At 42.7% G+C, this 25885-nt stretch overlaps 1 protein-coding gene across 1 annotated transcript in view; it reads right to left on the bottom strand.

Annotated features, from left to right (window-relative positions):
- Positions 1–25885, bottom strand: part of LOC311138782 (membrane-associated guanylate kinase, WW and PDZ domain-containing protein 3-like) — a gene marked incomplete at both ends in the record, with an annotated part of 215223 nt that overhangs the window by 34131 nt on the left and 155207 nt on the right. Inside the window, 2 exons of the mRNA XM_084173606.1 lie at positions 9708–9827; positions 17627–17743. Of these exons, the coding sequence (XP_084029732.1) occupies positions 9708–9827; positions 17627–17743 (237 nt within the window). The remainder of the gene's footprint in view (positions 1–9707; positions 9828–17626; positions 17744–25885) is intronic.

Genomic DNA, 25885 nt, shown 5'->3' with positions numbered 1-25885 from the left:
TATCTCTAGCACAATACCATAATAATAATAATAATATGCCATTTAGCAGACGCTTTTATCCAAAGCGACTTACAGTCATGCGTGCATACATTTTTGTGTATGGATGGTCCTGGGGATCAAACCCACTACCTTGGCGTTACAAGCGCCGTGCTCTACCAGCTGAGCTACAGAGGACCACAAGTCTCTACATATGTGAAAATGGCAGTTTTCTACGTTTTAGCGTTTTTTTTTTACTGCCTATAAATATTCAGTGAAGATAATAGAGCATCATTTGCCAAATTTAGGTCATGGGATGATCAATCTCTGACTAGCTGTTGAACACTGGGTATCTAAATGTATGCATAGAAAACGTAATTATTCAACATTAATTAAGATAGTTGAACACTGCCATTTTTGTAGCCTTCATGAGGCTTACACAAGTGTATGAGTTCCTTAAGAGCCTATGCGAATACGTGTATATGTTGGGATAGTTACCACTTTGATACAGTATGTAAATAATATTATTATTAATAATTATATTAGAATATATAATGTACAAAAATATTCAAATAAAAATGTTATTTGCAGCATACAAACTTAAAAGGCAAAAGGTACTGTATGTCTACATATGTGAAAAAGGTGCTTTCTACGTTTTGTATAAAAATATATAAAGTAAAAAAGTTCTACCCGATGACATCATCAAAAGTTACAACGTTTTAAAAACACTATGAGATTCACGGTGACGTGGAGAGCAAGAAAATACCCTCCCTCTAGCTAGAAACTGGTTGCAGGTTTTGAAAATCACTGTTCTTCTTACTTTTAATCCTACCCTGTGATTTTTTAGGACCTTTCTTCTTATCTTTTTAACTACAGATCATAGAAACATGCCATTTTCACATATGTAGACACTGGTATGGTGCTGGAGATAATGAATATGAGGTTGAAAAGTGGCGGCGTTGTCCTTTAACATGATGAACAGGAATAACATTTAGTCTCACAGGTGGCCAAAAAATAACTATCTGAAAGCCACGCCCCTAATAATCCACGCCTCCTGAAAATAACCTAATTACATAAAAAACTACCCAACTGCTGAGAGAGAGCTTTACATATCACATTAATTTGTATCCACAGTATGAATCGTGGCAAAGTTGGTTCCTGTTTCAGTCATCTCTTTTGTCAGGTTCGTGTGGGTCAAACAAAAACACCATAATGACTTGTTGACAATAGAGCCTCCCACAATGCAGGCGATGGCTGCAGGATGAAATTGGTGAAGCGCAACTGCAAAAACTTGTAGTCAACTGCAGTCAAAATGTCATGACCTTTTTGTAAAATTCATGCAGTCGACATGTAGGTGCAAGTTGGACAATTTTTATCCCCATAATGCAACACACCTTGAAAGGCAGTGAACAACTGATGGTTTAATTAACCCATGTTTGGGTAATCCCAACAAACCAACATTGGATTATTCACACAACCCAACTGCCTGGACCAAAATAACCAACCATGTGTTCTGTCCAGTATTTACCCAGTGCTGTGTTACCAAATAACCAAATTATTTGGTACACCTTATTATAATATGTAATAAATAATCTTAATATTATAGCAGAATGTGTAAAATACAAAAAAGTATGTAAACTTAACATGATGAACAGGAATGACATTTACTTGCACGGATAGGGCTCCCGAGTGGCGCAGCGGTCTAAGGCGCTGCATCTCAGTGCTAGAGGCATCACTACAGACCCCCTGGTTCGATTCCAGGCTGTATCACAACCGGCCGTGATTGGGAGTCCCATAGGGCAGCACACAATTGGCCCAGCATCGTCCGGGTTTGGCCGGTGTAGGCCGTCATTGGAAATAACAATTTGTTCTTAACTGACTTGCCTAGTTAAATAAAGGTTAAATAAATGTTTTATAAATAATAAGATCTAGCTGAAAGCCACGCCCCTAATAAGCCAAGCCTCCTAGCTGCTAGGTCAACCCAGCATGAGAGTAAAAAATACCCAACTGATGGTTGTTAAATTAACCCATGTTTGGGTAATCCCAAACACTGTCTGGGTCAAAATAACCCAGTGCGCGTTCTGTCCAATATTTACCCAGCGCTGGGTTACCAAATAACCAGCATTTTTTGGTGTGGTGTTCACATTTCATGTAAATGTTGTTGCTACATAAAAATATTAAATAAACAATCTATTTTGGAAATATCCTGTCTTTGCTCTTTTCTTCATTAGCATGCTGATGATTTCAAGTTGTATTGGATTTATTTTGATCTGTTAAGGCATTACATGTTGTTTAGTGTATTTAGAATGTGTTGGTATGTTTAGTTTACTCTGTGAGAAGCAAGTTCATTTAAAGTTATATGTGATTTGGTTTATGTAGATACAACATTTCAATGTTGTTAATACACAAACTTGCCAAAAACCTGATCTAATTTCCATATTCATAATGAGTTTGCAGCAAATTTGCAGCAAACAGTAGAATGTTCGCCACAAGTTTCCCAGAATTGCTTACCAGAAGTTTTCAAGTTGCCACAAAAATCGCCAAAACAGTTTGCCACAAAACTAATTTGCATGTTTAAATATGATCTTGCCGCAAATTTGCACCAAATTGGCCAAATATTTGCCACAACTGTTTGTCAGAAGCATGTCCGCCCCCCCTCCCCCACTAGGGATTTGCCAGCAACCAATTACACTGAATATAGCAATTAACTATCTATGCGAGTTTTTTTCTCCTGATGAAGAAAAACCTTGTGACACTGCCTATAAATATTTAGTGAAGATAATAGAGCGTCATTTGCTAATTTAGCTCATGGGATGATCAATATCTGACTAGCTGTTGAACACTCTGGGTATAAAAATGTATGCACAGAAAATGTAATAATTCAACATTCATTAAGATAATGAATTATGTGCACACTGATTTGAGATGCCCACAATATTTTATGTGTATTTGTTTGCTAAACATGAGAGTATGGTCATGGGAATATTATGGAATTATATTTAGGCAATAAAATGTTTTAAGGTCAAATATTTACTTTGCTTTACAAAAGGTAACAATTAGACAGAGCCTATTCTGTGAACACATAACTCATAAGCAGCGTAATTAAAGAATCGGGAAAAGATGCCACTGGGAAATAGGGCTTTTCAGCAAATTAATTACCCTCTATAAAATGTATCTCCTTTTCATTTGAACTGTGTTTATTCTCATCTTATAAACATTTGATCTATCTCTCCACCTATTAAAATGTAAACATTACAGGTACGTCTATTATAGAAGATATGCATGAACTCAAAACAAAGCTTTATTTTCTCTTTATAATGTAACAAAGTTGGGAAATAGGACAAAGACTTCAAAAAAGCAAGTGCAGCAAATACAACACAATGCTTGGAGGAAAATCACCCGCAGAATGCTAGTAGCTACAGTATGGTAAAGTGGGTTAATGCAGCTGTGCTCATCTCCGACTCCCTCATAGCAGTGGGGAGGAGGAGCCTGGATCAAAGGATCTCCCTCCCGCTGTCATGTCTCGCGCTACGGGCTCACCACTCACCACCGCTCTCCAAATGACACTCATCCGCATTTTTCAGAGATGGCTTCATTAACACCGGTGGAACAGAGATAGCAGGGAGAGATTGGAGGCCGCTCTAATCCCTGCCTGTCTCCTGCCATTCATCAGTCAGATGCTATAGCACGCTGATGAATTACTTACAAAAACATATCTCTGGGCCCCTGGTAAATGTGTGTCATTGACGTGAAGGCGTGTGAAAGCGTCCAGTCAGGGGATATTTCTGCTATAATTTGTTATTTTAAACTATGGGGAGGCCTCATAATCCGACAAGCAGAGAGAGGGGTGGCTTGTTTGACGTTACTTAAACATGGCAAATGCCAAGAGGTTGATGAGTCACCTTTCTCATTCAGTGCATTTCATGGACATGACTGCAATGTATACTGTACACTGATGTACGCTGGCCAAACATACAGAGCCAAGCGGAGTCCCAAATGGCCACAGTACACCCTGGACATCAATAGGCTACACTCATCGGGGCAGTCCACTAATTTCACATGTACACTCATACTGTACGTACTCTGTTCTCATAGGAATCAGAATCATGAATTTGAATTAGACAGACTTCCATTTCCTGGTAACAGTTATGTCATCATCCCCAAATCATGTGCTTTGTTCATTTCTGGGCAGTTGTCCCTGTGCTGTGCCGCCTGACCCGACCTGAACCACACAGAAGAGCAGAGCCAGACTAAGGGCTGAGCCCAGACGGACTCCCTCTCAGAGCCTGGTACAGATGGCTGTGTCTGCTTGGCCCTGGCATGAACTGCATCCCAGCAGCACCGCCTGGGAGAAGAAAGAGGCCTCAGCTCACTGGGCAGGGCAGGTCTGGCATTGCACTGGGTGGGTCTGTGTGGTCTGTGTGGCGAAGCCCCTCCTTAACTATGGGGGATATACACTGAGTATACCAAACATTAGGAACACCTTCCTAATATTTAGTTGCACCCCACCTTCTCCCTCAGAACAGCCTCAATTCGTCGGGGCACGGACTCTACAAGGTGTCGAAAGCGTTCCACAGGGATGCTGGCCCATGTTGACTCTAATGCTTCCCACAGTTGTCAAGTTGGATGTCCTTTGGGTGGTGCACCATTCTTGATACAGACAGGAAACTGCCATACCTACTACCATACCCCGTTCAAAGGAACTTACATTTTTTGTCTTGCCCATTCACCCTCTGAATGGCACAAATACACAATTGAAGTGGATTTAACAAGTGACATCAATAAGGGATTATAGCTTTCACGTGGAATCACCTGGTCAGTCTGTCATGGAAAGAGCAGGTGTTCTTAATGTTTTGTATACTCAGTGTAGGACACAGGAGAAGGAAGGAGACAGTCGGTGTAGGAGGTGGGGTTAACGGCCATGGATGACAGGAAGTCAGGGAAGAGAGAGAGGATAATAGTGCTAGTTTTCTGATGGTGGAATGTCTGGCATGGCAGTACAAATCAGCCAGAGAGCAGGGATGCTAGGTAGCTAATGGCTAATGGGCTATTGGAAACACCATTAAGATTAGCTACAGATCACATTGAAGAGTAATATGATCACAACCAACTCAGTTGGGCAAGTCAAATTTATGGGCATTTAAAGTAGGACATAAAATAGGGCTCAAATACATAAGGCTACTCCAGCAGAATTGGGTCTTGTTTGTTTCACACACTTAGTCAGAATGGATACTCTATTTGGCAAAATACAATGCAGTTCAAGCACATCTAAATGGAAAAAATCCCATTTCAATATCATATTACTTCGAGCTCTGTACCTAGTATACTCATTGTGCAGCGAGACCACAGCTCTGTGCCAGTACCCAAACATGTTTGTGCTGTCTCTGTTTCTTTAGAGGACTTGCCACTATCAGGGCCTTCAATGCACTCCAGAGGACAGCAAAGTGCAACCTAGAGACCTAGAAAGTCAATACACATATTTGCACCCAGCCAAACACTGCTAGTGTACAGCTTTGAGAGCTTGCCATCAAGAGCTGACTCTGGGAGCAGCTCAGCTGAAGTCCTTTAAATCTATCCTTGGCCCTCACTTTTTCTCACTTTCTCCCTCCCCTAATCTCTCTCTCTCTCTCTCTCTCTCTCTAGCCTAATCAAATCATTCAGAATATGTGCTTTACTGTGTTATCTGGCTGCCTGTAAAGGTGCAGAAAATCCCACAAGTCTGGCTCCAGCTCAGAGATGAAGGGTAGCTCACAGTCGTGGGTGGCTGTCCCTTGACTTGGCAGCTTCTGAAACCTGCAGCCCGTTTCTTACTGTATGTGATCTCAATTCTGTCTTCCCCTACAGGGCTGGGACTTGCTCAAAGTGTGTCTGAGGAGGCGTCAATGCCAACCTGCTGTCTGTCAACTGGGGGTTGACTCACAGGGAGAACCTCAGGGAGCATCTGGAGGGACATCACATCAGAGGGCCCAGGAGACTGTGTGGTGCCGGAGTAACAACATCTCCCTCAACGTCAGCAAGACCAAGGAGCTGAGGGGGGGGGGGGGGGGGGGCTGCAGTGGAGCAGGTAGACAGCTTCAAGTTCCTCGGTGTCCAAATCACTAAAGAATTAAAATGGTCCAAACACACACGCACAGTTGTGAAGAAGGCGTGACAGTGCCTCACCCCCCTCAGGAGGTTGAAATAGTTTGGCATGGGCCCTCAAATCCTCAAAAGGTTCTACAGCTGTACCATTGAGAGCATATTGACTGGCTGCATCACTGCTTGGTATGACAATAGCACCGCCCTCGATCGCATGGCGCTACAGAGGTTTATGCGGACAGCCCAGTACATCAATGGGGCCGAACTCCCTGCCATCCAGGACCTCTATATCAGGCGGTGTGAAAAGAAGGCCAGGAAAATCGTTAAAGACTCGACCCACCCAAGACATAGACTATTGTCTCTGCTGCCGCACAGCAAGATGTACCGGTGCATCAAGTCTGACACCAACAGGCTCTTGAACAGCTTCTATCCCCAAGCAATATGATAAATAGCTAACAAAATAGCTACACGGACAATCAGAGTTAACCTTGTATCTTTATTGATCTTTTATTTCTTTTTGCACTGTCTCTATGCACACTCACAGGGCCCTACACACTCAAACACAATGTCACTCTAACACACACACAAACACTCATAATTTTCTCACTCATGCACATACATTTATACTGACTCTACACACACGCACACCCACTCACATACAAGATGCTGCTACTCTGTTTATCTTATATCCTGTTGCCTAGTCCCCTTACCCCTCTACATACAGTGCATTTGGAAAGTATTCAGACCCCTTGACCATTTCCACATTTTGTTACAGCCTTATTCTAAAGTGGATGAAATAATTTTTTCCCTCTCATCAATCTACACAAAAATCCCCATAATGACAAAGCAAAAACAGGTTTTTAGTAATTTGTGCAAAAAATAACACACAAAAAATGAAAATATCAAATTTACATAAGTATTCAGACCCTTTACTCAGTACTTTCTTGAAGCACCTTTGGCAGCGATTACAGCCTCGAATCTTCTTGGGTATGACACTACAAGCTTGGCACAACTGTATTTGGGGAGTTTCTCTCATTCTTCTCTGCAGATCCTCTCAAGCTCTGTCAGGTTGGATGGAGAGCGTCGCTGCACAGCTATTTTCAGGTCTCTCCAGAAATGTTTGATCGGATTCAAGTCCGGCCTCTTGCTGGGCCACTCAAGGACATTCAGAGACTTGTTCCGAAGCCACTCCTGCGTTGTCTTGGCTGTGTGCTTAGGGTCGTTGTCCTGTTGGAAGGTGAACCGCTCCGGAGCAGGTTTTCATCAAGGATCTCTCTGTACTTTGCTCTGTTCATCTTTCCCTTGATCCTGACGGGTCTCCCAGTCCCTGCCGCTGAAAAACATCCCCACAGCATGATGCTGCCACCACCAGGCTTCACCCTAGGGATGGTGCCAGATTTCCTCCAGACGTGACGCTTGGCAATCAGGCCAAGGAGTTCAATCTTGGTTTCATCAGACCAGAGAATCTTGTTTCTCATGGTCTGAGAGTCCTTTAGGTGCCTTTTGGCAAACTCCAAGCGGGCTGTCATGTGCCTTTTACTGAGGAGTGGCTTCCATCTGGCTCTATCATAAAGGCCTGATTGGTAGAATACTGCAGAGATGGTTATCCTTCTGGAAGGTTCTCCCATCTCCACGGAGGAACTCTGGAGCTCTGTCAGATTGACCATCGGGTTCTTGGTCACCTCCCTGACCAAGGCCCCTCTCCCCCGATTGCTCTGTTTGGCTGGGCGGCCACCTCTAGGAAGAGCCTTGGTGGTTCCAAACTTCTTCCATTTAAGAATGATGGAGGCCACTGTTTTCTTGGGGACCTTCAATGCTGCATAAATGTTTGTACCTTTCCCCAGATCTGTGCCTCGACACAATCCTCTCTCAGAGTTCTACGGACAATTCCTTAGACCTTATGGCTTGGTTTTTGCTCTGACATGCACTGTCAACTGTGGGACTTTATATAGACAGGGGTGTGCCTTACCAAATCATGTCCAATCAATTGAATTTACCACAGGTGGACTTCAATCAAGTTGTAGAACCAGCTGAAGGATGATCAATGGAAACAGGGTGCACCTGAGTTCAATTTCAAGTCTCATAGCAAAGGGTCTGAATACTTATGTAAATAATGTATTTCCGTTTTTTATTTTTTATACATTTGCACACATTTCTAAAAACCTGTTTTTGCTTTGTCATTATGGGGTATTGTGTGTAGATTAATGATACTTTTGTATTGATTCCATTTTAGAATAAGGCTGTAACATAACAAAATGTGGAAAAAGTCTGAATACTTTCCAAATGCACTGTATCTACCTCCATCACTCCAATATCCCTGCACATTGTAAATATAGTATTGGAACTGTATATTTATTGTATATAGTATGCTTCCTTACTTACTTTATTGTGTATTTCATATTTCTTATTCTAGTTTTTTTCTAGTAATACTGTACATTGTTATTGATTATTGCATTATTGGGTTTTGAGTTTGCAAGAAAGGCATTTCACTGTAGTTGTGCATGAAACTTGAACTTGAAACTGTCAACAGTCAGGACCTGCCAGTGCCAAGCTCCTTCATAGACCCTGTGCTGCTGGTTGGTAAGACTCTTACTCCAGAAAATGATTTTACTTCATTTTTAAACTCTCGATCACAGGGAATATGAACGCGAGGCAATAGAAGAGACACTGGAGAGTGTGTGATATGGGCCAATCATTAGACCAGAGGTGCTCCTCTAACATTCAAAGACTTAGTCCATTCCATTCTGATTCCACAGCAGGCAGCTGGGATTTGGTGTATGAAAGACTGAGCTTAAAGAGAAGAGATTATCATGTTATTGCCATAATCATCGGACAACGTGAGAAAAATCCCTGGCTCCAATCCCTTCATGACATTAATACTCTGAGACTATTCAACCCCATAATGCAGGTTGAGTACTTAATGTACCATTGAAGTGTTATTAAAAAGTAAAAAAACTGATAATAACTAATTCAACTGTGAGGGACTACATACGATAGCAGGAAAACCCATAAACAGCCATTCTTGTGTCATATACTGTATATGTATTTTCCTATGTATGAACTGTCATCCGCTGCTATAACAACGTTTGCTGTGGTTACTTACAGGAGTTCACACAAGAGCCAAGTTCAGTGTGTCATCACCAATGCAAAAACTAAACTGATTTTCCCTTATAAAGAGGAGGACACCTCTTTTGTCTGAGAGGATACTGTAAGGATGGAAGGCCACATAAAGAGATCTGGTAGCTGCCAGTAGTTTTTGGAAGCATAGGTGGAGAGGGCCATCAATACATAAACCATAGATAGCTTCTCCTCTGCCTCTGCAGTAGTGGAGCCAGCTGGCCAGATGCGGTTCAGCAGGTTAAAACATCTACAGAGGATCTACTGAGGGTCGTGATCAGGTGGGGCAGCCCATCAGCACATTGCTGCTCTACATATTAAAAGAGCTCTTAATGGTTAGAGCAGCTCAAGGGCTCTTGAGTATCCTTGCATCCTTGTGATCGAAGGTTTCAGTTCTAACAAGCCTCTTAATAATGTTTCCCTGATAAATCTATTTAGCCTTGGCCAATGCAATTCACTATTGCCAGCTGTCACTCATTTAACAACTGACTAAGTTTATTAATCAATTATTGAACGCTTCCTTAGTGAGTCCTTACCATCATAGGTTCCACTCTCCAGCAAAAGACCACTCTCCTCCAGGATACGGAAGTCTCCCACGCTGATGAAGTTGTAGTCCACCCCGGGCACCTCCCCTTCTCTGGGCAGCCGAGTGGTGCCTGTCAATCACACAAACAAACACAAACATGAGCATATGAGAATGCAACAACAATTGAACAACAGAATGAGCCCATGCACACTGATGCAAAAGGTAGGAAACATATGGAGGGAGTGCCTATTTAGTGCTCACTAGTATCACAGATAGATCAAAGAAAAGGACATGGTGATATGAGCATTAGGGGGTTCACAGCATTCTCTCATTAACAGGATGGCTGTTTCTGTCTTCTTATGCCAGCTTTGGTCCCTGAAAATGTCCCCCATAGGCCAATTACTGAGTGTACCGCTACCTGCCAAGCCTCTATCTCGCCTGCAGCATCATTTAGATGTCACACCAATATACTGCTACTGTGATTATTCCATTGTCAACCTCTTGAGGGAAACATGAGGATGAACTGTGCTTTGCTTTGAGGGTGCTGAGTATCTACTTGATTTTATAGTGCCCTACTGTTCGTCAATCTCAATGTGACTTGGATTTTAAAGGATTAGCGCTTTTGACCAATCACACATGGAGCAATTACACAACAGCGCCTCTTCAACCTCAAGCGACTGAAGAAATTTGGCATGGGCCCTCAGATCCTCAAAAAGTTCTACAGCTGCACCATCGAGAGCATCTTGACTGGCTGCATCACCGCCTGGTATGGCAACTGCACCGCCCACAACCGCAAGGCTGTACAGAGGGTGGTGCGGACGGTCCAATACATCACTGGGACATAGCTCCCTGCCCTCCAGGACATCTATCTACACCAGGCGGTGTTTGAGGAAGGCCCGGAAGACCACCAAGGACTCCAGTCACCCAAGCCACGGACTGTTCACTCTGTTAACATCTGGCAAACGGTATCGGAGCAACTGGTCTCGGACCAACAGTAGGGCACTATAAAATCTACGTTGTGGAGAACGCAGACAGAATCATGAAATCCAGACATTAGAATGGAATTCAACAATGTTCAAAAATGCATTGAACTTATTCGAAAATTCATTAAATTTGCCCAAGATTATTATAAGACATGAACAAAATGCATCAGTGATTCGTATTTTCCTTCAACCTTCTGAAGAGACAATGGCACAGGAATGCCCCTGTCTGTGTGTGTGTGTTTGTCTACAACTTTGTGTAGCAGTTAGCGATGATGCTAATGTAATGACAACCGTCTTCTAGTAGAGGGAAAGGTCCCCAAAAACCTTCTCAATGAAATGCTAACTACAAAGTAGCCCATGCCTACCTGGCATAATGATATCATGATTATTTTCATCAATACAGTGGCCATTTGTTTTGCAAACACTGCAATCACATGAGTGCTACAGAAACATCGCTAACCAAACAACAGTCTCTGAATTAAGGGTCACTACACCCAGACCTCAAAAGTGGTCTCCTGATGTGGTTTAAGCATTGTTGAGGATTTAGAACATCCAATTTAGTTGTTTTCTAATTAAAAAGTGTGATTTTGAGAGCAAAAACCTTGAACAACAAAAAAGAGAAAAACGAATTTGGGAAAATAATTAACGGAATCAGGCAAAAAAATACAACAGATTTTATATGGCCCTACAACAGGCTTCGCGATAGCTTCTACAATTAGGCCATAACTGCTGAACAGCTAACCCTAGCTGTCTCCCTGCACAGACCTGCACCTTAGTGACTATTTGCACCTTAGAGACTATCTGCACCTTAGAGACTATTTGCACTGACTCTCCACACATCCAACACAAGCACACACACACACAACCACCCATAAACAAACACACACACACACACACACACGTACACACACACACACACACACACACACACAAACACAAACACACACACACACACACACACATACACAGCAGAGGAGGCTGGTTGGAGGAGCTATTGTAATGGCTGGAATGGAATAAATGGAACGGTATCAAACATATGGAAACCACATGTTTGACTCTGTTCCATTTATTCCATTCCAGCCATTACAATGAGCCCAACCTCCTATAGCTCCTCCCACCAGCCTCCACTGACACACACACACACACAGAACCACAGTCAACGTTGCTGTTCTATTATATACTATTTATTCAACTGCGCGACCAAGACACTACTAGTACCCACTTTATATTTGTAAATACAGTGAGTCAAAAAAGTATTTGATCCCCAGCTGATTTTGTACGTTTGCCCACTGACAAAGAAATGATCAGTCTATAATTTTAATGGTAGGTTTATTTCAACAGTGAGAGACAGAATAACAACAAAAAAATCCAGAAAAACACATGTCAAAAATGTAAAAAATTGATGAGCATTTTAATGAGGGAAATAAGTATTTGACCCCCTCTCAATCAGAAAGATTTCTGGCTCCCAGGTGTCTTTTATACAGGTAACGAGCTGATATTAGGAGCACACTCTTAAAGGGAGTGCTCCTAATCTCAGTTTGTTACCTGTATAAAAGACACCTGTCCACAGAAGCAATCAATCAATCAAATTCAAAACTCTCCACCATGGCCAAGACCAAAGAGCTCTCCAAGGATGTCAGGGACAAAATTGTAGACCTACACAAGGCTGGAATGGGCTACAAGACCATCGCCAAGCAGCTTGGTGAGAAGGTGACAACAGTTGGTGCGATTATTCGCAAATGGAAGAAACACAAAAGAACTGTAAATCCATCTCGGCCTGGGGCTCCATGCAAGATCTCACCTCGTGGTGTTGCAATGATCATGAGAACGGTGAGGAATCAGCTCAGAACTACACGGGAGGATCTTGTCAATGATCTCAAGGCAGCTGGGACCATAGTCACCAAGAAAACAATTGGCAACACACTACGCCGTGAAGGACTGAAATCCTGCAGCGCCCGCAAGGTCCCCCTGCTCAAGAAAGCACATATACAGGCCCGTCTGAAGTTAGCCAATGAATATCTGAATGATTCAGAGGAGAACTGGGTGAAAGTGTTGTGGTCAGATGAGACCAAAATCGAGCTCTTTGGCATCAACTCAACTCGCCGTGTTTGGAGGAGGAGGTATGCTGCCAAGAACACCATCCCCACCGTCAAACAAGGAGCTGGAAACATTATGCTTTGGGGGTGTTTTTCTGCTAAGGGGACAGGACAACTTCACCGCATCAAAGGGACGATGGACGGGGCCATGTACCGTCAAATCTTGGGTGAGAACCTCCTTCCCTCAGCCAGGGCATTGAAAATGGGTCGTGGATGGGTATTCCAGCATGACAATGACCCAAAACACACTGCCAAGGCAACAAAGGAGTGGCTCAAGAAGAAGCACATTAAGGTCCTGGAGTGGCCTAGCCAGTCTCCAGACCTTAATCCCATAGAAAATCTGTAGAGGGAGCTGAAGGTTTGAGTTGCCAAACGTCAGCCTCGAAACCTTAATGACTTGGAGAAGATCTGCAAAGAGGAGTGGGACAAAATCCCTCCTGAGATGTGTGCAAACCTGGTGGCCAACTACAAGAAACGTCTGACCTCTGTGATTACCAACAAGGGTTTTGCCACCAAGTACTAAGTCATGTTTTGCAGAGGGGTCAAATAATTATTTCCCTCATTCAAATGCAAATCAATTTAAAACATTTTTGACATGCGTTTTTCTGGATTTTTTTGTTGTTATTCTGTCTCTCACTGTTCAAATAAACCTACCATTAAAATTATAGACTGATCATGTCTTTGTCAGTGGGCAAACGTACAAAATCAGCAGGGGATCAAATACTTTTTTCCCTCACTGTACTTGACATAGCAATTCATTTTCTATACTGTATATCCTATTGTGTACATATCAGGCTATTACTATGCCAATACTATGCTATTACTACCTCTTCTATTACTTTTTTTTTTTACTCTTGATTATTGTACTGCAATGTTGAGGGAGCTGGCACACAAGTATTTTGCTGCACCTTTTATACATGCTGTAAACTGTGTACATGACAAATAACATTTGATTTGAAAGGAAACTCTCGATCGGATTTGCTGTCGCCATAGTTCACGGTCCGTGCTCGCCTTTTGGCTAGGCTAGCTACCTACAGTATCAGATTTCTACCCTGTTAGCAAGTGATAATTAGTGATAGTGATTCACAAACTAGGCCTATTTGAAACATCGCCATTATCTGGCAGCATTTACCTGCCAGATTCAGAAACTTGAAAACCCCATTAGAAGAAAAATAAATAGCTTGAAAACCCGATTGAAAACCCCATTAGATTTTTGCCTAAAGTTTAGGGGTTTAATTATTTTATTTCAGTTTATAAAATTGTTTTTTCATGATTAGTTTAAATTTTCGTTTCAGTTTTTGTTTATTATAATAATCTTGATTCACATGGTAACATTCATCAGAAGCAAACACCTCTCCCTCAACAGTGTAACTCTTGGCAATGTGTGTGTGTGTGTGTGTGTGTGTGTGTGTGTGCCTCTGTGTGTGTGTGTTTACACAGTATGTGTGTGTGAGAGAGATAATGAGAATGCATGAACATGTGTCTACCTTGGACCCAAATTGGCACTCCATCAAGTCTTTCATAATCTCTCCCTTTCATATACTGCGGTCCTACTTTTTTAAGACCTGGCTTGCATGGATGCCACAGCCACAGACAAAGACGCACACCACAGCAGGGACATCAGAGACGGTTTCACTCAGAAAAAGAGGACCAGAAATATAACATGGAATTTTTTTGCATTGTTTCATCTTGGCACTTGAAAATGCCACTGGGAAAAAAGTATTGCAAAAACGAGGAGCCTCAGTTATTTTGTGGCAATAGCATTTACTTTGAAGAAGAGACACTGAACTTCTGATGTCTCAGTAATGCCTGACTTCAAGCATCAGCTTTGTTTAATGCTAGAAAATGGGTTATATATACAAAATATATGTGTGCAGGAATTTTAAAGAGCATATTCAAGAACTGTCCCACTGGGCACACACTGGTTGACTTAACGTTTTTTCCACGTCATTTCAATTAAATTACGTTGAACCAACGTGGAATAGATGTTGAATTGACGTCTATGCCCAGTAGGGTATTATGTGAAAGCCCAAATTCAGGAAGATCATGTAATTCAAGGCCATGGCATGTCTCTTACAAAGATCTCAGAATAAAATGTCAAACCTACTTTTGTGTGGCACTGAACTATATTCATGCCAAAAACTGAACTCAATGGTTTTACGTCACCAAGAGATCAATCAGGAGTGCCAGTTGCCTTTCGACAGCCTAACTGATGTCACACACTGGCGGGGTGCAGTACTGCACTCCCCTCTCACCAAGTCAATATAAGCTAGCAGAGAAAGAGAGTGCAGCTGAGAGGGGAGGGGGGGTCAGGAGGCTGTGTCTCCTCAGGGAAAGGAAGTCGTCCTGGGACTGAGTGCGACCCAGGGCCCTTTTCCCTCTCGGATACTGCTTCCTCTCTTTGTCCTCTTATGAGCTCTTAATAGCTTCCTGCTGCGCCTTTGTTATATTGGAGGATGTGGAGGCAGTCTGAGGCAGCCTGAGGCAGTCTGAGGCAATCTGAGGCCCAATGAAGGAGACTCAGGGATTACCACGGCATGCAGTAAGGTCCTGTGAGCACTTTTTCTCTCTTTCTCTCTCTCTCTCCCTTTATCACTCTCCCTCTATCTCTCTCTCCCCTCCTGATTGTCCCATATTTCATGGCCCTCACAGAGCCCATAATACTGCTGTGCCCTGGTCACGCCAAGGGGAGTGGCTGACGTTTGGGTTTTATAACAGAGCATCATCTTTATTATCGGCCCAAAGTGCTAGAAAGCTCTCAAAAGCACAAGGACAGCATGGCCTTCCAGGATTGTGTACTACACACATGCAAAGGACATATTTATAGATGTTTCTGACCAACAGCACTTAGAGCTGTGGAACTAGGTCATTGGCACAGTGACATGGGAGTACACCACATATACTACCATCACACAAACCAACACAAAAGGTATGTTGGTTTGTGTGGTAGCAGTGTATTTTAGATGCTGGATGTATAGACATTAATCAAATGCATGTTTGAGTGAGGCTTGTTGATCTCTGACTTTTATTCATCTCAGCGTATTGATTTCAAAAAGATTCAGAGTGATATTTTCTATCAACTGAAGACTTCTGATCCAGACGTAATGTATTACTAACTCACATGTGGGAGGGATATTGAGAGAGAGAGAAAGAGAGAGAGAGAGAGAGACAGAGCGAGAGAGAGAGAGAGAGAGAGAGAGAGAGAGAGAGAGGAGAGAGGAATAGAGAGGGAGTGAATGAAAGAGAGATATGGAAGGCAAGAATGCCAGAAACAGAGAGACGGAAAGGGGGTAAAAGACGGAGAGAGAAAGGGAGGGTGAATGATGGAGAGTCATTCAGTCTTTCTGTCTCAGTCACTCACTCATTAAGACAGTAATTCAGAGAGGGAATTATGGAGTCACAGTCATGCGGTGAGGCCACTGTAGCTGATGGATGGTGGATTGCAGCTCTGTGATCTAGCACCTTAACTGTAGGACTGGGAGAAATATAAAACAAGGCACTGTAAACGTGTGGAGGAAGAAGAGTAGATCCCTGAAATAGTCATTTAATTCTGCAAGTAACCATTGTCGCCATCCCCAAATAAGTCTTTAAAATCCCATATAGCCATGAGATGAGTTCTAAGGAGCGGTGACCGTCCCCTGAGAGATCTGACAGGTTAGCCTCTGGAGAACAACACACCAACAGAGAGACACAGTAAACTCAATTACAGCACAACATAAAACATTCAGCACTGCCAGAATGATGCACTGACTAACTCAACCTTTAAAGTGAGAAAGAATAGTTTTCACTCTGCCAGGTAAAGTAAGAAAGACCAAGGAAGAATACAAACTAGGAGCACAGACTGGAAACAGAAACTGTCAGGCACAAACAGGTGTACGTTGACTGCCCAAGAGAAGGCAGAAATCTTCACCTCACATATGATCGAAAAGTGGTTGGGAGAAGGGATTGATTGATAGTGGGAGAAATATTCCTCCTCTCCAGAAATGTAAATATACATGAGAGGTAGGTGGCTTACTTCCCAGAAAAGAGCAGGGAGCCTCTCGCTGTGCATTTGTGACAGTGCCCTGCAGAACTGTCTGCCATAGCCTGAGGAACAGTGGGACTGTGTGTGACTAAAACTTTAAGTATGCTCAAACATGTTACTGTTCTTATTACAGATTGTCCTTCTTTGGAAAAATCAAACGGTAAAAATTATGCTCTAAATGTTGTCACTTAATGTGTGTTAATAATGACATAATTACTACATCATTTGGAGATAAGGTCTCTGTTATCCAGCATGTTCATTCTGTCTTCTATCAGAACCACATTCCTTTCCTACTCTAAGCACACAGCTATTATGACCATTGAGGAGAGGATAACACCTCTATCTACTCTTAACTGACGGCTCTAAAGGTAATTCAGACTGAAGTTAATGCAAATTAAAAGTAATTCAGATTGAAAGTAATTCTGATTGAAGGTAATTCAGATTGAAAGTAATTCAGATTGAAGGTCATTTGCAGATTGATTGTTTCAATAACACACATCTTGCACCACTCAGAGTAAAAGCTTTCGTATAAAAGACCACAATCACAGACTGAAATTTGGAGCAACATCTGGGCTTATAAGGATTTCTTAGTTTTTGCTGTCATAGCGAGCTTTAGGTGTGTGTGCGAGACCTGGCTCTGTGAAGTGTGTGGTGTGAGGGGTGCGTGTGAGGGGTGGTGTGAGGGGTGCGTCTGAAATGTCACCCTATCCCCTTTAGTGCACTACATTTGACCATGGCCTGCATTGGGCTCTGGTTAAAAGTAGTGCACTAGGAGATAGGGTGCCATTTCAGACACAGCCTAGGAGCAGAGGTTGAGGAGACTTACAGGGGATGGTGCGCAGGTAGAGGTTGTCCCGGATGACCTGCTGCAGCTTGTGGTCCAACGAGCCCTTCTGGAACTGCAGGCTAAGGTAGTGGCGCAGGTCTGTGTTCAAAACCTTCCCTGAGCAGACAGAAACACACAGTGTTATTACAGGGCAAGTGTACTAGAGGTACAGTGTCAAGAGGTTAGATGTCAAACAATTTATTTATTTATTTTATTTAACCTTTATTAAACTAGGCAAGTCACTTAAGAACAAATTCTTATTTACAATGACGGCCTATTTACAAATATGCCTTCCCTTTCCATCAGTCACTCCTGTGAAGGCATCTAATCTACACAATAAAACGGACAACAAAAGGTTTTATATAATATGCATACAATGATAGACACTCACTGCAACAATGACAACCAAGCATAGGCCAAAAGCTTATATTTCAAAGGAACTGTGAAGTCTCAACGCAAAAATATGAGTGAGAGGTTTTAACGGAAAACTCTCAGGAGATAGCTCTTCTCCTAACCAACCCCCCAATGACTTTGTAAAAACAGAGGAAGTTCACACAAAGTTTGAGAGGAGACAGAAACTTGAGAGTCATCCTGTGAAAGCAGGTGAATGTTTGCTGGGAGTTGGAAAAGATGAAGAGGAGAGAGAGAGGAAAGAGAAGAGACAAGATCTTTAAGTGTCTTGGATGTGAGCCTCGTCCCCTGGCTGACAGTGGGGGGAAAAGTAGCATTGAAATGGCTCGACTGGCGCTGAGCTTCAGTAATCATCATGTTCCCTCTCTCTCCTCTCTCCTCTCTGCCGGGCGGACAAAACTCTGCTTAACACAACTCTGTATACATGGCTTTGAATACTAATACATCCTTTCAGAAAGGAACAGCCCCCTACAGTAGATATAGCTGGTGATACAATGGGGAGGCAGTGTAGGGTTTAATATACTGAACCAAAATAAAAACGCAACATCAAATCAAATCAAATGTTATTTGTCACACGCGCCGACAGGTGTAGACCTTACAGTGAAATGCTTACTTACAAGCCCTTAAACAAAATAAGTGTTAAGAATGTATTTACTAAATAAACTGAAGAAAAAAAAACTAATAATTAAAGAGCAACAATAAAATAACAGAAACGAGGCTATATACAGGGGGTACCGGTACAGAGTCAATGTGTGGGGGCACAGGTTAATCGAGGTAATTGAGGTAATATGTACATGTAGTAGAGGTAAAGTGACTATGCATAGATAATAAACAGAGAGTAGCAGCAGGGTAAAAATGGTGGGGGGGTCAATGCAAATAGCCCGGGTAGCCATTTCATTAGCTGTTCAGGAATCTTATGGCTTGGGGGTAGAAGCTGTTAAGAAGCCTTTTGGACCTAGACTTGGCACTCCGGTACCGCTTGTCGTGTGGTAGCAGAGAGAACAGTCTATGACTAGGGTGGCTGGAGTCTTTGGCAATTTGTAGGGCCTTCCTCTGACACCACCTGGTATAGAGGTCCTGGATGGCAGGAAGCTTGGCCCCAGTGATGTACTGGGCCGTACGCACTACCCTCTGTAGTGCCTTGCGGTCGAAGGCCGAGCAGTTACCATACCAGGCGGGGATGCAACCAGTCAGGATGCTCTCGATGGTGCAGCTGTAGAACTTTTTGAGGATCTGAGGACCCATGTCAAATCTTTTCAGTCTCCTGAGGGGGAATAGGCATTGTCGTGCCCTCTTCACGACTGTCTTGGTGTGTTTGGACCATGATACCTCGTTGGTGATATGGACACCTAGGAACTTTTTTAAAAAAGGATCAGAAAACCAGTCAGTCTCCTTTGCATAGAGTTGACCAGGCTGTTGAGGAATGTTGTCCCAGTCCTCTTCAATGGCTGTGCGAAGTTGCTGGATATTGGCGGGAACTGGAACACTCTGTCGTACGCGTCAATCCAGAGCATTCCAAACATGCTCAATGGGTGACATGTCTGATGAGTATGCAGGCCATGGAAGAACTGGGACATTTTCAGATTACAGAAATTGTGTACAGATCCTTGCGCCATGGGGCCGTGCATTATCATGCTGAAACATGAGGTAATAGTGGCGGATGAATGGCACAACAATGGGCCTCAGGATCTCGTCATGGTATCTCTGTGCATTCAAATTGTCATTGATAAAATGCAATTGTGTTTGTTGTCCGTAACTTATGCCTGCACATACCATAACCCCACCGCCAACATGGGGCATTCTGTTCACAACGTTGACACCAGCAAACCGCTTGTCCACACAACGCCATAGACATGGTCTGCAGTTGTGGGGCCGATTGGAAGTACTGCCAAATTCTCTAAAACGATGTTGGAGGCGGCTTATGGTAGAGAAATGAACATTCCATTATCTGGCAACAGCTCTGGTGGACAGTCCTGCAGTCAGCATGCCAATTGCAAACTCCCTCAAAACTTGAGACATCTTGGCATTGTGTTGTGTGACAAAACTGCACATGTTAGACTGGCCTTATATTGTCCCCAGCACAAGGTGCACCTGTGTAATGATCATGCTGTTTAACCAGCTTCTTGATATGCCAAACCTGTCAGGTGGATGGATTATCTTGGCAAAAAAGAAATGCTCACTAACAGCGATGTAAACAAATTTGTGCACAAAATTTGAGAGAAATAAGCTTTTGTGCGTATGAAAAATGTCAGCGATCTTTTATTTCAGATCATGTAACATGGGATCAACACTTTATATATTGTGTTTATATTTTTGTTCAGTGTAGAATAAAGTCTCTAATCTCCTTGTTCATCAAACAATGGCCAAATACAACATATACCAAAATGACAAATTGTTGCAAGATGCTGTTCAGTGAACTGTTTGTAGTGGAATGGGTAATGTAATGTTTGGCTACTTAACTAACTGTTAGGACAGAGCAAGTCATTGGAACACCATCTAACTCCAGTAACAAAACATAAAATTAAAACTTTTCAAAAACTATTACTCGTTTGACCCCTAAATATTTTGTCCCTAAAGATTGATGTTACCCTTAAATTAAATCAAGCCCTATTTTGCATTCCATTTGACATGTTTTAGGGAGGGGGAAGCTTTTCAGGATGAAAGTTGTGTGTGTCCCCTCTTCCTCTCTAAAGAGGCCATACGACTGCTAAACAAGACTGCTAAATAGCTAATCAAATGGCTACCCGGACTACCTCACGGACCCCTTTTTGAACTAGCTCTCTTGCACTGACTCTATGCACACACACACTGGACTCTACCCACCCACTCACACATACTTATACTGACACCCCAACACACACATACACACATACACACACACTACATACGCCCACACACACAGAATATGCACACACATGCATACTGAGGCCAAAAAACACACACACGCTGCAGCTACTGCTTCACATACGCTGCTGCTACAGCTCAGTCTATTATCTATCCTGTTGCCTAGTCACCCCTACCTACAGTGGGGAGAACAAGTATTTGATACACTGCCGATTTTGCAGGTTTTCCTACTTACAAAGCATGTAGAGGTCTGTCATTTTTATCATAGGTACACTTCAACTGTGAGAGACGGAATCTAAAACAAATATCCAGAAAATCACATTGTATGATTTTTAAGTAATTAATTTCCATTTCATTGCATGACATAAGTATTTGATACATCAGAAAAGCAGAACTTAATATTTGGTACAGAAACCTTTGTTTGCAATTACAGAGATCATACGTTTCCTGTAGGTCTTGACCAGGTTTGCACACACTGCAGCAGGGATTTTGGCCCACTCCTCCATACAGACCTTCTCCAGATCCTTCAGGTTTTGGGGCTGTCGCTGGTCAATACAGACTTTCAGCTCCCTCCAAAGATTTTCTATTGGGTTCAGGTCTGGAGACTGGCTAGGCCACTCCAGGACCTTGAGATGCTTCTTACGGAGCCACTCCTTAGTTGCCCTGGCTGTGTGTTTCGGGTCGTTGTCATGCTGGAAGACCCAGCCACGACCCATCTTCAATGCTCTTACTGAGGGAAGGAGGTTGTTGGCCAAGATCTCGCAATACATGGCCCCATCCATCCTCCCCTCAATACGGTGCAGTCATCCTGTCCCCTTTGCAGAAAAGCATCCCCAAAGAATGATGTTTCCACCTCCATGCTTCACGGTTGGGATGGTGTTCTTGGGGTTGTACTCATCCTTCTTCTTCCTCCAAACACGGCGAGTGGAGTTTAGACCAAAAAGCTCTATTTTTTCTCATCAGACCACATGACCTTCTCCCATTCCTCCTCTGGATCATCCAGATGGTCATTGGCAAACTTCAGACAGGCCTGGACATGCGCTGGCTTGAGCAGGGGGACCTTGCATGCGCTGCAGGATTTTAATCCATGACGGCGTAGTGTGTTACTAATGGTTTTCTTTGAGACTATGGTCCCAGCTCTCTTCAGGTCATTGACCAGGTCCTGCCGTGTAGTTCTGGGCTGATCCCTCACCTTCCTCATGATCATTGATGCCCCACGAGGTGAGATCTTGCATGGAGCCCCAGACCGAGGGTGATTGACCGTCATCTTGAACTTTTCTTTTCTAATAATTGCGCCAACAGTTGTTGCCTTCTCACCAAGCTGCTTGCCTATTGTCCTGTAGCCCATCCCAGCCTTGTGCAGGTCTACAATTTTATCCCTGATGTCCTTACACAGCTCTCTGGTCTTGGCCATTGTGGAGAGGTTGGAGTCTGTTTGATTGAGTGTGTGGACAGGTGTCTTTTATACAGGTAACGAGTTCAAACAGGTGCAGTTAATACAGGTAATGAGTGGAGAACAGGAGGGCTTCTTAAAGAAAAACTAACAGGTCTGTGAGAGCCGGAATTCTTACTGGTTGGTAGGTGATCAAATACTTATTTCATGCAATAAAATGCAAATTAATTATTTAAAAATCATACAATGTGATTTTCTGGATTTTTGTTTTAGATTCCGTCTCTCACAGTTGAAGTGTACCTATGATAAAAATTACAGACCTCTACATGCTTTGTAAGTAGGAAAACCTGCAAAATCGGCAGTGTATCAAATACTTGTTCTCCCCACTGTCTATGTACATAGCTAAATCAATTACCTCGTACCCCAGCACATCGACTCTGTACTGGTACTCCCTGTATATAGCCATATTATTTTTACTTGTTGTTGTTATTCGCTATTCACTGTGTATTTATTCCTTGTGTCACTATTTATCTTGTTATTTTATATTTTTTATCTTATCTTTAACTCTGCATTGTTGGAAAAGGACGTGTAAGTACGCATTTCACTGTTAGTCAACACCTGTTGTTTTACGAAGCATGTGACAAATAAAATGTGATTTTGATTTGAAAGAGGGCCAAATCACAGCTGGTCCAGGCTCAAAGACACACAGACAGAAATACACAGGGGAATAGAGGCCCACTCTGGCAGCCCCAGCTCAAACTGTCCCTGAATTTGATTGTTGTCCATGCAAGTCCTCCCCCCAGAGAAATGCCAAAGAAACAGGCCATATAAACAGTCTAAAATACATCCCATACGCTTTATGTGACATCTATCTGAAGACTGAGAAGGCTATGATAACATCAAATCCTTCAAAGGGTAAAGTTGATACCAGGCCACAATCTAGACCAGTTGTGTCATGGCTTGCAATGAATAAGTTAGAGGTAACTGCCTAAATAAAGGAAACACCAACAACGTGTCTTAATAGGGCATTGGGCCACCACGAGCCACCAGAACAGCTTCAATGCGCCTTGGCTTAGATTGTACAAGTGTCTGGAACTCTATTAGAGGGATGTGACACCATTCTTCCATCATTTAGTGTTTTGTTGATGTCTTAAGCACCTGTGAGAGAAAAATGTACATGTAACATGTTTACCTGCTTTGTTTAATATTAATAGTTAACAATTATATACTTAACAAATAGTAAGACATTTCTGTTCTACTAATGCTGTGTTTTTGTAAAGGGATGGTTTCTACTCCAGCTTCCTGCAGCTAGTCTAGGTGTGTGGTCAAGGACATGGGTTTTACTCTAGATAGGAGTATCTGGAGCTGACAATTGATTTATGAATGGTTTGGTGATGAAACCTACAGCATGTATTTCATAGAATGAGTTGGTGTTTGTGTAATGTAAGGTACCAAGGAGAGATGGCTCGGGTATGGATAATGATGAGAGGAACCTTGTCTTAGGGGCCAAACTCTGGTTTCTGTACAATAAGAACAGTCTTCACAGCAAATGCTATCTGGCTGGGGGATACTCCTTTCTCATATATCAAGTCTCACCTTTTGACCCATTCCACACATCTGCTGTTTGTTATTTAGAATAGGAGGGGGTATCGTGCTATAAAATATCTTTATATTCTTTGTATGTCAGTGCTCTCGGCCCAACACTCAACTATATTCATGTGTGTGTGTTTTGTGACCTGCTCCCTTTTTAATAAGTTTTGAATAAAGTAATATCCTGATTGGTTATTGACCTTGTCTCTCCTCATTATTGACTAGAATTTACATGACACACCCCTCCATAATCTCCCATAAGTGTTCAATTGGGTTGAGATCTGGTGACTGAGACACGCACACACACACAGACACACACACACCCTTTAAACCCTCATGCTCCTTTGAGACCCCTCTTTCAAATTCACAAAGATCTCTTCTAGCCATGGTAACCAAAATAATGGGCAACTGTGCATTCTTATACATGATCCTAAGCATGGTAGATGTTAATTGCTTAATTAACTCAGGAACCACACCTGTGTGGAAGCACCTGCTTTCAATATACTTTGTATCCCTCATTTACTCAAGTGTTTCCTTTCTTTTGTCAGTTACCTGTATATCCCTTCTGCAAAATGTGAAATAACTTATGGTACTTAGATTATGACTCAGAATTATTAAACATATTATATCATTAATGTGTTACTGTGCTATTTTATTGAGAGGCTCCTGCTGATTGCACGCAAGCACACATGCACACACACATACACACATACACGCACAAACACACACAAAACCATGTCACCAACCCCATGGCTGTACAGTGGTGTCTTTGTGGCCTGCTCGGTCCTGTCAGACGGTGTTAGTGAGGTTGTCACATCAGAGATGAGTCTCATTCCTCCTCTTTACAGATAACAGAGCCATTGTATTAGCTTTCCTTCTCGAGGTGGGGACTCAATGGCCTCCATTGTACCCAGTCAGCCCTGTATTCTGGGGTATTTCTAGTGAGTGCAGCCAGCACCACTCTCTGTACCCGTCTCTTTCTGTCTCTCTCTGTACTGCCACAGTACCTATCCATTTCCTCCACTCCGCAGTGTTCCATCTTCCCACCACTTTCTCAGTCAACTGTATCTGTACTTAACATCTATCTACAGTGACTCTTTCCATTCCCGTACACGCTATTGGAAGTAACAAGGGGAACCAGAATAATTTCCAGGTATTTCAATCAGGGCATGATTAATAAAATATAGGTTCCTTTGATTATCAGCTTTTCAGTCAGTCTCTATTTTTGTACATGTTTATTACACTACCTTCTCATCCTCATATTCATTAAAGATTGTCACGGATTCTGCCGAGGCTGCTCCTCCTCCTTGCTCGGGCAGGCTTCGGCGTTCGTTGTCCCCGGAGTACTAGCTACTGCCGATCGATGTTTTCGGTGTTTGTCTTGTGTTGTCTACTTTATACACCTGTTGCTTATTAGTGTTGATTGTGTAGCATATAAGTTCCCTTGTTTTACGTTTGGCCTTTGTGTGTTATTATGTATTGTCTCGTTGATGTTCGGCATAGCTATTTCGCCTCATTACGCACAGGGTGTTTTTTCCCTCCAGTGTTTTGGAGACTTTTGTTTGTGCGTTTGCATTCAGTAAAGTAGTCATCCTGATTCTCTGTGTCCTGCGTCTGACTTCACTTGCCGCGTACACATCACCCTTTTGACAAAGATGAATGAGTCACTCAGAAAACATTCTCCATTCAGGCTGCATAGGCTTCACTTTCCGCATTAGATATTACAATGGCGCCAAAGGAGATGGCTGCCGTTTTTGGCTGCCGTTTTATGGGCTCCTAACCAATTGTGCTATTGTGTGTGTTTCTTTGCGTTATTTGTAACCTCTTTTGTACATAATGTTTCTGCCACCGTCTCTTATGACCGAAAAGAGCTTCTGGACAGCGATTACTCACCTCGTACTGGACGAAGATTTTCTTCAGACACCTGACAAGGCCCAAATCCCCGTCATTCGCATGAGAAAGAGATGGAGATATTGGGGACGTAGGTCGGGGTGCCTTGCAAGGATCCAACGGCGAGTGCG

This window comes from Coregonus lavaretus (assembly GCF_964263955.1).
Source record: "Coregonus lavaretus genome assembly, chromosome: 12".
NCBI lineage: Eukaryota > Metazoa > Chordata > Actinopteri > Salmoniformes > Salmonidae > Coregonus > Coregonus lavaretus.
Note: the sequence above shows the minus strand (reverse complement) of the source record. Positions and strands in the feature narration are given on the sequence as shown.